Below are 14,590 nucleotides of genomic sequence, written 5' to 3'. Positions count from 1 at the left end.
TCACAAAGTCAGCTGGGGGTAAAAGATGAGTGGGTCATGAAAATGTAAACATAGTATTACAATAAAGTGTGATAGATGACAGGATAAGACACTACAGTCGCCCCTTGTCCTTCTTTGTCCCTGGGGGATTGGTTCCAGATCATTCCATCCCACCCCTAAAGGATACCAAAATCTTTGGATGCTCAAGTCCCGTACATAAAATGGCACAGTATTACACAGTATTGCATGTGACCTATGCACATCTTCCCATGTACTTTAAATCATCTCTAGATTGCTTGCAATATACCTAATATTGATACAATGTAAATGATATGTAAATATTTGTAAATACAATGTAGATGATATGCAAACAATTGCCTAAACCTGACAAATTTACATTTTGTTTTTTGCAATTTTCTGAAATCTTTTTTTCAAAAAATTTTGAACTGTGGTTGAATCTGTGGATATGGAAACCCATGTATATGGAGGACCGACTTTATAGAAATAGGATTTTGTTGATTCGTCTTCAAGGTTTCTTTATCTCCATAGCTTCTAGGCTGCAAATGTAAAAACAGTGCTGTTTCTTTTGTAAATTGTTCACTTTTGCAGGGAGTGCTACATCTTAAGCCCTCACATTCCAGGTTTCGGAGACCTATAAATGCTCTTTGATTATATCCTGTAGGAATCCTTATATTTTATTGTATTCTGATACTAATGACCCACGAAAGATGTTGCATAATAGAAAACATTATACTTCGATTTTCCCTTAGAATTTCCTGCTGATGCCTAAATGGATTTTTCAGAACAAAGAATATCTTCAGAGGGCATGTAATGTAAGAGATAGTTTCAAATGTCTACAGTTTGCTTTCCCCCTTGCTCCTTTAAAGCCACAGCCCATTTAAAGACTGTCAGCCTCATTTTTCATTTGTTTTTGACTCTGCCGCCTCACGGGCATCTTGAAGACCAAGGCCATGCCCTACTCATCTTTGCAGACTAGTGATCACATGATAAATATGTGATGAATGACTCAGAACTGTTGCAGAAAAATTATCGGTTTGAGACGATGACTATTTTCCCATTGCATTTTTTTTTTTTTTAATCTGGGCACGGTCAAAACTTTGATTTTAGAACCACTCTAGTGAGACACCAAAAAAAGAAAAGAAAAAGACAAAAATCAAGATAAGAGCTGTGACCTAGCTTGTATTTATGCTCTCTTTCACATGTGAAAGATTATTTTAAAACATTAGCTAAATAAAACAGTTTTGTCTTGCAGTATTCATAAACTTTATCATATATATGTCAGAGACAATACAGTACAAAAACAAAACTAACGTGATGATCCATTTTGTAAAATGAAACTTGTAAAAGCCAACACACTATGCATTGTCTCCATAAGGTACTGTTACTAGAGTGCCAAACGTATTTAAAAATTAACAAGGAAAAGCAGGGAATGGCACTGATTCTCCAAAACTCTACTTCCTCTTAGACAGCAGAGGTTGAAAAATGATTTCCCGACAAAAGCAGCAGCCCTCGAGAAGGAATTCATAACCCTAAGCTTTCTTAGGGTTAAATAAGCTCTCTTCATATAACTGCGCCAAGTTTGACAGCAAAGAACTCCTCTTTCCGCCCTGGAGGAGTTAAACGTGGATTTGTGTTGGCTGTAGTTTTCCTGTCATCAAGCCACAGGCCCTTTTATCCTGTTTCAGGCTTCCCTTTTCCCCTTCTTTCTCCTTAGCCAAGAAAAAGTCAAGTACAAAGAGGAAAGAGCTGTAACCCTTCCATCCCATTAGCTCCTCTGTGATTTTGGTGACCCTTCCACCCATTAGCTCCTCTGAGGGTTTGGTACCCCTTCCACCCATTAGCTCCTCTGAGGTTTTGGTACCCCTTGCATCCATTAGCTCCTCTGAGGGTTTGGTACCCCTTCCACCCATCAGCTCCTCTGAGGGTTTGGTACCCCTTCCACCCATTAGCTCCTCTGAGGTTTTGGTACCCCTTGCATCCATTAGCTCCTCCGCGCTTTCGGTACCCCTTGCATCCATTAGCTCCTCTGAGGTTTCGGTACCCCTTCCACCCATTAGCTCCTCTGAGGGTTCGGTACCCCTTGCACGCATTAGCTCCCCCGCGCTTTCGGTGACTCGGCCCCTTTCCCTCGCGGGCTGCCCCGGTCGGCCCTCCCCTCCGCCCACCCCGCCCTCCTCCGCCCCCCGTCCCTCTCCCCGCCCCGCGCCGCCGCGCCGCCTCCTACCGTGTGACACAGCCCGGTCCTCCGAGCGGCCGCGGCGCCGACACCGCCTCCCGGGGCCGCGGACTCGGCCTCTGCCGCAGTCATGGCTGCTGACGGCGTGGACGAGCGCTCGCCGCTGCTGTCCGCGTCCCACTCGGGGAGTGTCACTCCCACGGCGCCCCCGTACCTCCAGGACAGCAGCCCCAGAGGTAAGGCCGGCGTGCACCTTCGCACTTCACAGGGGAAAAGCCTCGCACGTTCAGGAGACCGCGATTTCGGAGGCGGAGGCTGGGAAAGACGGAGGCTGGCGGTGCCCCCCCGAAGCGGAGCCCGCCGCCCGGAGCCCCCCGGGGGCTTTCTCGGGGTGTACTTTGGGGTGTGTGTGGGTTTCGCCCCTTCTTCCCCACCGGTATGGGATGTAGGCGTGTGCACCCTGTCGTATCCACTGCTCCGTGTGTCTGTACTTCGCCACTTCTGACCCACGTACGGGATGTGACATGAATTTCCCAGGCTGGGCTTTGCTGTTTCACAGCAGCTCCTGAACTGCATCTGGACGGTTTGGTGCAGATTTTCCGTAGTCATTCACAATTCCTTTCAGGTGGCCGAGAAACCGGGAGTACAGCTCAACCTTGGCGTCTGTCCTTGAAAGGGCTTAGTTTGAAAAAATATGCATCTCCTACCATACTCCGTTCAATCAGGGAGTTGCCTTACCAAAACGAATAGATGTTACGAATATATCTGAAATCTCTGCCCTTATTACTCCTGCTTGTAAGGAGTATGTGTTACTTGGAGTGGTAAATGCAAAGGAATAGAAGGCAAGATGGAATATTTTTGATGCATATTTGAGAGATTGAAATGGACTCGTTAACATTGCATATTTCTATTTATTTCTCTTCTCAAGGTGGAATCAAGAAAGATTTGATGGCAGTGGGAGCTGAAGAAAATGAGGGGAAATCTATTTAGCGAACTATTCAGTTATTCCAGTAACTACCCTTGTTCTAAGCCTATAGCAGAAATAAGGCGGAGTCAGGAGTTAAAGATAACTGGAAAGCAGAGTCAAGGGTCATGGGAAAGGGAAGGCTAGACTGAAAAAACACTTGGACTAGTGAGAAGGTTGGTCAAATATGGCTCTCGAAAATGTAGGTTGTGTATCTCTTTTTTGGATAAATGTGACAGGTTTAAGGAGGCAAACATTAATGCTTTTGAAAATGTGAGTGGATCATGTCTCTTGTAATACAACTTTTCCTAAGTTCAAGTCTGAAATTGGAGCAGCTGTAGAGCAGGTTGAACTTGTCGAGTATTTAAAATTTCTGTTTAGCCCTTTATAACTTTAAGAACAGCAATCTAGATCTTAATCCACACTTAACAAGAAGCAGGACAAAGGAAAAAGATGTTTAGTCGTGAATAATTCAGTGTGATGGATGAGCTGAGAAATAGGGTGCAAAATGGTACAGATACTCACATATTGAAAACCCGCAAGTCATGGTTGTTGGCCAGCATTAAAGATGTGCTAGAGGACCACTTGGGGGAATTTCCTTTAATGGGCAAATTTGATGTTAATATATTTACTATTATCTAAATTTTATAGTCTCCAATAGATTTAAACACTTATTAATGACTGTTTCAACTTATCAAGTCACCTTTTTAAGACAAAATATTTGACAATTTATTGAGAGAGTTTAGATTTAAGAAACTGTTTTATAACAGATTTTCATGCCCTCTATCGGGTATCTTTTTTTTTTTAGTCAAATAATAGCTAAATTATCCCACAAAAATGGTCATAGTCATGGATCTGCTTGTAGACTTCTTCATCATTTGCCAGGCAGTTGTTTAATCTGATAAGACTTCTGAAATCACACAGTAAGGTAAAAGTTCCAGCTCAGTCACCAAGAAAATGAAGTTTTATTCCAGAAAACTTTTAACAACCAAAGAAATTCAATGTGCTATAAAACAAAATTCAACTGAGTAAATTTTAAAAGTCTTATTGGCTTCATTTATTGATGCATGAATCAGGCAGCATCCCATCTAGCATACAGAAAGGAACTCTGAGGAGCTATCAGTGCAAAATTAAAGACTGATATAGGCAAAAGGCAGTGGGACAAGGAAATTATATTAGCAAAAAGTGGATTGATTGTGGCAAGGTCACTTTTCTTCAGAGGATGGCAGGTGGCTATCAGGCGGGTTGTCTCACTAGTGCTGGTCAGGAGATTCCTGATTGATTAGGTTAACATTCCATTTCTGGGAGAAGCAAGAAAGGTGAAAGGTGAAAGGTGAAAGTCAAGTCACTCAGTCGTGTCGGACTCTTTGCCACCCCATGGACTGTAGCCCACCAGGGTCCTCCGACCATGGGATTTTCCAGGCAAGAGTAGGTTGCCATTTCCTTCTCCAGGGGGTCTTCCTGACCCAGGTATTGAACGCAGGTCTGCCTAAGTGATTCCAGTTCGGGCTTGTCTTGTTCTTAACAATGGACTTAGTGAAAAACTCTTTCCACCTATTGTAGAATTTTTTTTTTAACTGGTCGTTGAGACCGGTTAGATAATTAGAAACACTAATTTCGTATGGCGTAATACCCAGGAAGCAAGAACCATAAATGATAAGTAAAAGGCATTTTTTTGCATTTTTGGCAAAATATTTTTTCTTAATAAATAACAAATAAGAATATTGATAAAGATTTTGAGTAATATATAGAATCTGATCCTAGAAGACCAGTGCTAGTCACTCATTCAGTAATTCATTGGTCAGGACAATGTGCCAGAGATTGCTCTAGGTAAACAAAACTAACCAAATTCATGCCCTCATGGAATCCACATTGTAATGTGGAGAAAGAATAAGTCAAGACATGGGTGAATCATTTCAGATTGCAAGAAACAGCCTTAAAAAAAAAAAAAAAGAAACAGCCTTTCGCTAGACCAAATATTTTCAGTAGTTGACAACAATTAGAGCTGAGAGGCTTGGGATTCAAAAGACCAGAAACAAAATGTACTTTTTGATAAAGAACTTTGGCTTATGATAATTACCATCTATAATTACCCAGACTTTAAAAAAAAATTTATAGAAGTGGTTAATAGCCATAACTAGTGAATATTATGGCTATTAACCACTTCTAAAAAATTTTTTTTAAAGTCTGGGTAATTATAGGTGGGTTAATAGCCATAAGTAGTGAATATTTGGGCTTTCCTGGTGGCTCAGATGATAAAGGATCTGCTTGCAATACAGGAGACCTGAGTTCGATTCCTAGAGGAAGGTATGGCAACCCACTCCAATATTCTTGCCTGGAGAATCCCCATGGACAGAGGAGCCTGGCGGGCTACAGTCCATGGGGTCACGAAGAGTCGGACACAAAGAATGACTAAGCACAGTGAATATTCCCTCCAATTCAACCTTTCACTATTTGTGTAACTTTCCAAGAACAGGAATGTGAGATCCCACCACAAGATGAAATATTTCATTTCAAATAGAAACTTGATAGAATATTTACTTACAGACAAGTTATAGCTCAGATGGTAAAGAATCTACCTGCAGTGCAGGAGACCCAGGTTCGATCCTTGGGTCAGGAAGATCCTCTGGAGAAGGGAGTGGCTACCCACTACAGTATTATTGCCAGGAGAATTCCCTGGACAGAGGAGCTGGCAGGCTACGGTCCATAGGGTCACAAAAAGTCAGACATGACTGAGCAACTGACACTTTCACTTTTTTATTGACAACATAGTGGGAGGCAGTTAGTATTTGTGTCTCATTTCATTTGTGTATCAAATCCCCCTGCTCCTAGTGGTCTTTGCTCTCAGAACTGGATTCCTGTGTCGAGTAGGAAATCACCTCTCCATTTGGTATACTTTTTTTTAAATCACAGAAATTAAAATCAAAGAGTTTTAGCCTCATTTGAAAGGGGACTAGAAAAACGCCACAAAACTTACTCTGTTTAGCTATATTTACTTGCTTTCATCTGCTAATTTTATAGATAGGATGTGGCAAATGAATATGACATCTAAATTCATGAGACGTCATCTGTGAAAAAATGGTTTATATTTGGGTTATCTATTTATGCATTGAATATGGGAATGTGATTATCTACTTCACTATAATTCTGTAAGGAAAAGGGTACTTTGTTAAACAGAGATATTTCGTTTGTGTAGTTTATTTCTGTTTATTATTTATTCAGAAAGTAAATGCTGGAATACTAGCCAGGCTCTGTGGTAAGAAAGGAAAAACAGACATGGCTCTTATTCCAGGTCAGTGGGGGATACTGAGACAAAAATTACATGGTCATTCAGACAAATCCAAAGTTCAGCGGGGAAAAGGACGGTGCTAGAAACATATCCCGTGCCCTGAGAGTATAGGAGGTATCATGAAGAGATTTAGCCTGGTTAGGAAAGTCTGGAAAGGCTTTCCTCAGACTTGATTTAGGTATGAAAGCTGCACAGTAGTTAATTTGGCAAACTGGGGATCAGAAGAACACTGTAAGAAAAAAAAAAAAAGGGTATGAGCAAAAGCCTTAGCAGGATAGAGGATGGTGAGTACCAGGACCTGAGAGAAGGCCAGTGTGGTGAAGGCAGAAACAGCAGTGGGAAAGGTACTGCAGGATGGGAGTGGAGAGGTTGGTGTGGCTCGTGTTCTCCAAAGACTTTCCTTCCTCTCCTAAGAACTATGCTATTTGATATTCAACTCCTTGAATAGTTCTTCTCCTTGAATCTGGACTGATATTGCAATTGCTTTTAGGCTACAGAATGATGTAACAGAGACCTGGATGACTTTGGAGACTAGGCCCCAAGAGGTCTTCCAGCTTTTACTTTGTTGTTGTTCAGTCACTCAGTCATCTCCTACTATCTGCAACCCCATGGACTGCAGCTCTCCAGGCCTCACCGTCCTTCACCATCTCCCGGAGTTTACTCAAACTCATGTCCATTGAGTCGGTGATGCCATCCAACCATCTCATCCTTTGTCGTCCCCTTCTCCTCCTGCCTTCAATCTTTCCCAGCATCAGGGTCTTTTCCAGTGAGTCAGCTCTTCGCATCAGGTGGCCAAAGTATTGGAGTTTCAGCTTCAGCATCAGTTCGTCCAATGAATATTCAGGGTTGATTTCCTTTAGGATTGACTCGTTTGATCTCTTTGCTCTCCAAGGGACTCTCAAGAGTCTTCTCCAGCACCACAGTTCAAAAGCATCAATTCTTTGCTGCTCAGCCTTCTTTAGGGTCCAATTCTCACATCCATACATGACTACAAGAAAAACCATAGTTTTGACTAGATGAACCTTGGTCAGCAAAGTGATGCCCCTGCTATTTAATATACTGTCTAGGTTTCTCATAGCTTTTCTTCCAAGGAGCAACTGTGATTTAATTTCATGGCTGCAATCATAGTCCACAGCAATTTTGGAGCCCAAGAAAATAAAGTCTGTCACTGTTTCCATTTTTTCCCCATGTATTTGCCCTGAAGTGATGGGACCGGATACCATGATCTTTGTTTTTTAAATATTGGGTTGAAAGCCAGCTTTTTCACTCTTACTCTTTCACCGCCATCAAGAGGCTCTTTAGTTCCTCTTTGCTTTATGTCACTAAGGTGGTGTCATCTGCGGTTATTATAATCTAAGGTTATTGATATTTCTCCCAGCAATCTTGATTCCAGCTTGTGCTTTGTCCAGCCCAGCATTTTGCATGATGTACTCTGCATGGCTCAGAGAGTAAAAAATCTGCCTGCAATGCAGGAGACCTGGGTTCGATTCCTTGGTTGGAAAGATCCCTTGGAGAAGGAAATGGCAACCCACTCCAGTATTCTTGCCTGGAAAATCCCATTGACAGAGGAGCCTGGCGGGCTAGAGTTCATGGGGTCTCAAAGAGTCAGACACGACTGAGCAACTAATACACACACTCTGCATATAAGTTAAATAAGCAGGTGATATTATACAGCCTTGACATGCTCCTTTCCCAATTTTGAATCAGTCTGTTTTTCCATGTCCGGTTCTAACTGTTGCTTCCTTGACTGGCATACAGGTTTCTCAGGAGGCAGGTAAGGTGGTCTCTGGAAGAATTTTCCACAGTTTGTTGTGATCCACACAGTCAAAGGTTTTAGCATAGTCAATGAAGCAGAAGTAGATGTTTTTCTAGAATTCCCTTGCTTTTTCTATGATTTAAGGATGTTGGCAATTTGATCTCTGGTTCCTGTGCCTTTTCTAAGTCCAGCTTGTACACCTGGAAGTTCTTGGTTCATATACAGTTGAAGTCATGCTTGAAGGATTTTGAGCATTACCTTGCTAGCATGTGAAATGAGTGCAATTGCATGGTAGTTTGAACATTCTTTGGCATTGCCCTTTCTTTGGGATTGGAATGAAATCTGACCCTTTCCAGTCCTGTGGCCACTGCTGAGTTTTCCAAGTTTGCTGGCACATTGAGTGCAGCACTTTAACAGCATTGTCTTTTAGGATTTGAAATAGCTCCACTAGCTTTGTTCATAGTAATGGTTTTGAAGGCCCACTTGACTTCACACTCCAGGATGTCTGGCTGTAGGTGAGTGACCACACCATCATGGTTATCCAGGTCATTCAAACCTTTTCTGTATAGTTATTCTGAGTGTTCTTGCCACCTCTTGTTAAACTCTTCTGCTACTGTTAGGTCTGTACTGTTTCTGTCCTTTATTGAGCCCATCTTTGCATGAAATATTCCCTTGATATCTCTAATTTTCTTAAGAGATCTCTAGTCTTTCCCATTTTATTGTTTTCCTCTAGTTCTTTGCATTGATCACTTAGGAAGGCTTTCTTATCTCTCCTTGCTATTCTTTGGAACTCTGCATTCAGATGGGTATATCTTTTCTTTTCTCCTTTGCCTTTTACATCTCTACATTTCTTAGCTATTTGTAACAAGGTTTCTCAGGCAACCATTTTGCTTTTTTGCATATCTTTTTCTTGGGGATGGTTTTTATCACCACCTGCTGTACAATGTTATGAACCTCTGTCCATAGTTCTTCTGACACTCTATCATATCTAATCCCTTGATTCTATTTGTCACATCCACTGTATAATTATAAGGGATTTGACTTAGTTCATGACTTAATTGCCTAGTAGTTTTCCCTACTTTCTTCAATTTAAGTCTGAATTTGGCAATAAGGAATTCATGATCTGAGCCACAATCAGCTCCTGGTTTTCTTTTTGCTGACTGTATAGAGCTTCTCGTCTTCAGCTGCAAAGAATATAATCAATCTGATTTCAATATTGATCATCTGGTGATGTCCATGTGTAGTGTTGTCTCTTGTGTTGTTGGAAGAGGGTATTTGCTATGACCATTGCGTTTTCTTGGAAAAACTCTGTTAGCCTTTGCCCTGCTTCATTCTGTACTCCAAGGCCAAACTTGTCTGTTACTCCAGGTATCTCTTGACTTCCTGCTTTTGCATTCTAGTCCCCTGTGTTACAAAGGACATCTTTTTTTCCTGTTAGTTCTAACGTTGCAGTTCCTATGCAATATTGTTCTTTATAGCATCAGACTTTACTTTCACTACCAGACACATCTACAGCTCGGCATTGTTTCTGCTTTGGCTCAGTCTCATCATTCCTTCTGGAGGTATGTCTTTTCTCTTCTCCTGTAGCATTTGTTGTTCCATCATTCAGTTGTGTCCCTCTCTTTGCGACCCCACGGACTGCAACACACCAGTCTTCCAGTCCTTCACCATCTCCTGGAGCTTGCTCAAACTCATGTCCATTGAGTCACTGATGCCATCCAACCATCTCATCCTCTGTCGTCCCCTTCTCCTTCTGCCCTCAATCTTTCCCAGCCTCAGGGTCTTTTCCAGTGAGTCAGCTGTGCTGAAGCTCATCTTCCATTTAAGGAGATTTTTTCCAAATATTTCTTTTTTTGTTTGTTTTTTACTGAAATATAGTTGATTTACAATGTTGTTTCAGGTATATAGCCAAGGGATTCAGTTTTATATATTTAAGATTCTTTTCCATTATAATTTATTAACAAGTATAGTTCCCTGTGCTCTGCTTGTACAAAACAGTTCTTGAGTCAAAATCTGCTTCACTGAGACCATATCCTTATGAAGAGAAAATAGAGCCCAAACATTACTGAAGTATATCTGCTTCCACTTTTACAATATTCTGGCGAGCCTGTTTCCTATTATAATCTTTTTCTGTTATAATCCTATTCAGCAGGCTCCATGAATAAAGCTCCATGATTCTTTTATTCTATTTTATAATGCTTGCATGCTCTGCAAACATCTTTAAAACATTAATCAAGGAATATTTCATTCAACCATTTCAAATATTTGAGTACCTGTTACACTGATCCAGATGACAAGGAGCTTACATTTCAGTAAAAGATACCTTTGGTGAGCTTTACAATTCCAGAAAGTGAAGGGAATAAAGCTGGTCATGAGGAGAGTTAACTGGCCGTGTGGGGAGTATTTCAGGCAGTGTGTTCAGAAAAGATGTCTCAGAGATGACAATTACTCAGACACCTGAAAAATACATTGGAATCAGTCACTGGAAGATTAAGGGAGGAGTGTGTCAGGCAGCTGGAAAAACAGGCACAAAACATGCTGTTAAAATGCACAGTGAAAGTTATGAATTAATCTTTATTTGGGGCTAAATGAGGAACATAGCCTGGGAGACGGCCCCTCAGATAGCCCTGAGGAGCTGCTCCAGAGAGGTAAGGGAGCGGTCAGCATATATGTGATTTTAGTGAAAGGGGTATGCGTGCAACGAAGCACTCATTTTGGCAGAATGTTGCTGCTAGTCATGAGGAGCAGAAGTCTCTCCATTAATGATTTTAGTGTTTTCCTAGATGTGAGAAGATGCAAGGGGCTTTCCCTAGTGTCTCAGTGGGAAAGGATCTGCCTTGCAATACAGGATACACAAGATCAGTCCCTGGGCCGGGAAGATCACACATGCTGGGAAGATCCCACCTGTCTTGGAGCAACTCAGCCCGTGCACAGCTCCTGAGCGTCTGGTCTAGAGCCTGGGCCCCACAGCTGCTGAAGCCTGTGCCCCCAGAGTCCAGGTTCCACACCAAGAGGTGCCACCACAGTGAGAAACCCTTGCACAGAGACTAGAGGGTAGTACCCATTTGCTGCAACTAGAGCAACGAAGACTCAGCACAGTCAAAAAAGAGAAAAAAGCAGATGCAAGAAATTGGGCTCGTAAAATCTTCTCCTGAAAATACCTAACTCTCCAAAGGCCTGTTCTGCCAGTTTTTTCCCCCAAACACAGAATGTCTCATTGCTGATCACCCCCCTGACCTCCTTTCAGGGCGTGCTGAAGGTCAGCAGCTACAGTAGCTTAGGACTTCATCCTTGTAGAGGCAAATGGCGGGTAACAAGTTTCGTGGCAGCTTTGTCGGCCACCATCAGAGATGGGATTGTGTGCTCAGGGTAATGGGAGCCATGGAAATTCTGAAGCAAATGAGAGACATGGAATGTGAAATGTTTTACCTTTAAGTAGATCATCCTGGTTGATGTTTAGAGAATGAATTATTGGGGGTGAATGAGAAGAGGCTAAGAAGATATGAAACTAGTGAGGAGGCTGTTGTAGTGGAATAGGCAAGAGGTAATTGTGGTCTGAACCAAGGTAGAGCTGATGGAAGCAGTAAAATATGGTTAGATTCAAGACATATTTTAAGCAAAGAGCAGCAGGACTTGCTGAAGGATTGAATCAGTGGAAAGGAAGGAATCACAAATTTCCAAGAATGACCTGAATAGCTAGGTAAAAAATGCACTTTTTTTCTAAAATGGGAAAACTGCAAGAGTTTGGTGTGTGGAGAGGGAAGAGGAAAAAGAAGGACAGTGGAAATAAATATTTTGTTTTAGACAAGTTGAGTGTGAAATACCTTCAGTCATCACTCAATTGGAAATGTCCAGTATGCAGTTGGATATACAAGTCTGGAATCTAGGGAGAGATCAGTTCAGTTCAGTTCAGTCACTCAGTCGTGTCCGACTCTTTGCAACCCCATGAACCGCAGCACGCCAGGCCTCCCTGTCCATCACCAACTCCCGGAGTCTACCCAAACCCATGTCCATCGAGTCGGTAATGCCATCCAGCCATCTCATCCTCTGTCGTTCCCTTCTCCTCCTGCCACCAATCCTTCCCAGCATCAGTGAAGGATTTTCCAATAAGTCAACTCTTCGCATGAGGTGGCCAAAGTATTGGAGTTTCAGCTTCAACATCAGTCCTTCCAATGAACACCCAGGACTGATCTCCTTTAGGATGGACTGGTTGGATCTTCTTGCAGTCCAAGGGACTCTCAGGAGTCTTTTCCAACACCACAGTTCAAAAACATCAATTCTGCAGCACTCAGCTTTCTTCACCATCCAACTCTCACATCCATACATGACCACTGGAAAAACCATAGCCTTGACTAGACGGACCTTTGTTGGCAATGTCTCTGCTTTTAAATATGCTATCTAGGTTGGTCATAACTTTCCTTCCAAAGAGTAAGCATCTTTTAATTTCATGGCTGCAATCACCATCAGCAGTGAAGATCAGGCCTGAGGAAATTTCATTCAACAATTCTCTATTACATGTATGCTAAGATTTTGCTATAGTGGGAGATGATACTTTCAGCTTCTCATTTATTTCCAAGGATTCTTCAGACTCTTCAGAAATGTCAGACTTTTAGGATACAGCATTCTGTTAAAATCTTGCAAGATTTGCCAGATGAATACAGATGTTAGATAGGTAGATACAGATGTTAGGAGACTTAGCAGGTTGTATGTTCACAACTATATTTCAGAGCAGTAAGCAGGGAAGTGATCAGTGGAAACCCTAAGCCTTCCACTTCGGAGGAAAGCAGACAACCCTGAATAGAGCTTTATGCTCAGCTGTTAAGAGTTTCCTTTTTATAAGGATGAAGAGATATTGTACAACCTAAGAATGACAACCCTTTCATCAGTTTTAAAAGGGAATGCATTCTGCCTGCTACTCTGTTCTTTTGAGAGAATTTCTACTTTTTTTTTGAGGTTGGGTGGAGAGTGCATCAGAGTTTGTGTTGCTTTGGCACTTCCCTAGATTTTTTTCCTTTCCTATTATAAAGTGAATTTCTTTTTCTCTGAAAGAATACAAATAAATATGTGAAAAAGAAATGAAAAATGTGTCTCCTCTTCCTGGTCTTCAGGTAAGTTCCTCAAGCATCCTGTAACTAAATCCCTGTATAGCCTGAGATGATCTGCCACCAGGTGTGATTTGGCCTAAGGGACCTGACACTTTTGAATTCTTTCAGCCAGTTAATAGCTGTTGACCTCAGAGTAGTTACGTTACAACTCTGGGCCTCAGTTTCCCACTTGAGAAGGAGTAATATAGTGTGTTCCCTTTTGCTTTTATATTTCACGACATAAGTGTTCTTGGTAAGGAATCTAGATATACGTAAGATAAATATATCTATAACTTTAAAATATTGTCGTTTTTCAGTTGCTCAGTCATGTCCAACTCTTTGAGACCCTGTGGACTGCGGGACGCCAGGCCTCCCTGTCCATCACCAACTCCTGGAGTTTTCCTCAAACTCATATCCATCGAGTCGGTTATGCCATCCAGCCATCTCATCCTCTGTTGTCACCTTCTCCTCCCACCTTCAGTCTTTCCCAGCATCAGGGTCTTTTCTAATGAGTCAGTTCTTCACATCAGGTGGCCAAAGTACTGAAGCTTCAGCTTCAGCATCAGTCCTTCCAGTGAATACTCAGGATTGATTTCCTTTAGGATTGACTGATTTGATCTCCTTGCTGTCCAAGGGACTGGTTATTATCTTTGCTTTTGCCTCATTCTTTTGCTTCCAATGTCCCTTTTTAACTTAAGTTACTATTTCTTCCAGTACACTTTTGAAAATTGCAAAGACAATATATTGAACATCAAGGAGTGTTACATAGCTCTTTTAAGCATCAGAAGCCCAACTAGCATGCGATATTTTTTCTTCTGTAGAAAGTATTTGTATGTACCACCTGACCATTTAGAGCATTTGATTCAAAGCACGTATTTCTAAAGGCAGTGGAAAAATCTCTTTTCCTCTCATGCTTTGTCAAGTTGAGATATTTAAGCTTTGCACATCCATAATATGAATTTAAAACCAGTATACAGAAAGCTTCTAATAGTTCAGCATCTGCACAAGTGCAGTTTTAAAATTTCCGAGATTAGAGTGCTGAGATTCACCATCCAGAGGAAAAGCAATACTTAGAAATGATAGTGAACAGATTTGAAATAGGAGGCTTTCACAGACACTTGAGTTGTTATTAATCCTAGAGCATGGGAATTTCCCGGAGAAGGCAATGGCAGCCCACTCCAGTACTCTTGCCTGGAAAATTCCATGGATGGAGGAGCCTGGTAGGCTACAGTCCACGGGGTTGCAAAGAGTCAGACACGATTTAGTGACATAACTTTCTTTCTTTCTATATTTCCCTCTGGAGAGGGAAATGGCAACCCAC

General features: G+C 41.8%; 1 protein-coding gene across 1 annotated transcript in view; it reads left to right on the top strand.

The window, feature by feature from the left end:
- Positions 1-2,269: 2,269 nt before the first annotated feature.
- The window catches only part of PIP4P2 (phosphatidylinositol-4,5-bisphosphate 4-phosphatase 2), a 49,283-nt gene continuing 36,962 nt past the window's right edge, over positions 2,270-14,590 (top strand). Inside the window, exon 1 of the mRNA XM_081496862.1 lies at positions 2,270-2,412. Within this exon, the coding sequence (XP_081352988.1) occupies positions 2,307-2,412 (106 nt within the window). The 5' untranslated portion in view covers positions 2,270-2,306. The remainder of the gene's footprint in view (positions 2,413-14,590) is intronic.

The sequence above is a fragment of the Giraffa tippelskirchi genome, chromosome 6 (assembly GCF_054371585.1).
Source record: "Giraffa tippelskirchi isolate mGirTip1 chromosome 6, T2T-mGirTip1v1.2.pri, whole genome shotgun sequence".
NCBI lineage: Eukaryota > Metazoa > Chordata > Mammalia > Artiodactyla > Giraffidae > Giraffa > Giraffa tippelskirchi.
The sequence above is the reverse complement of the archived record's forward strand: the minus strand, read 5'-3'. Positions and strand labels throughout refer to the sequence as shown.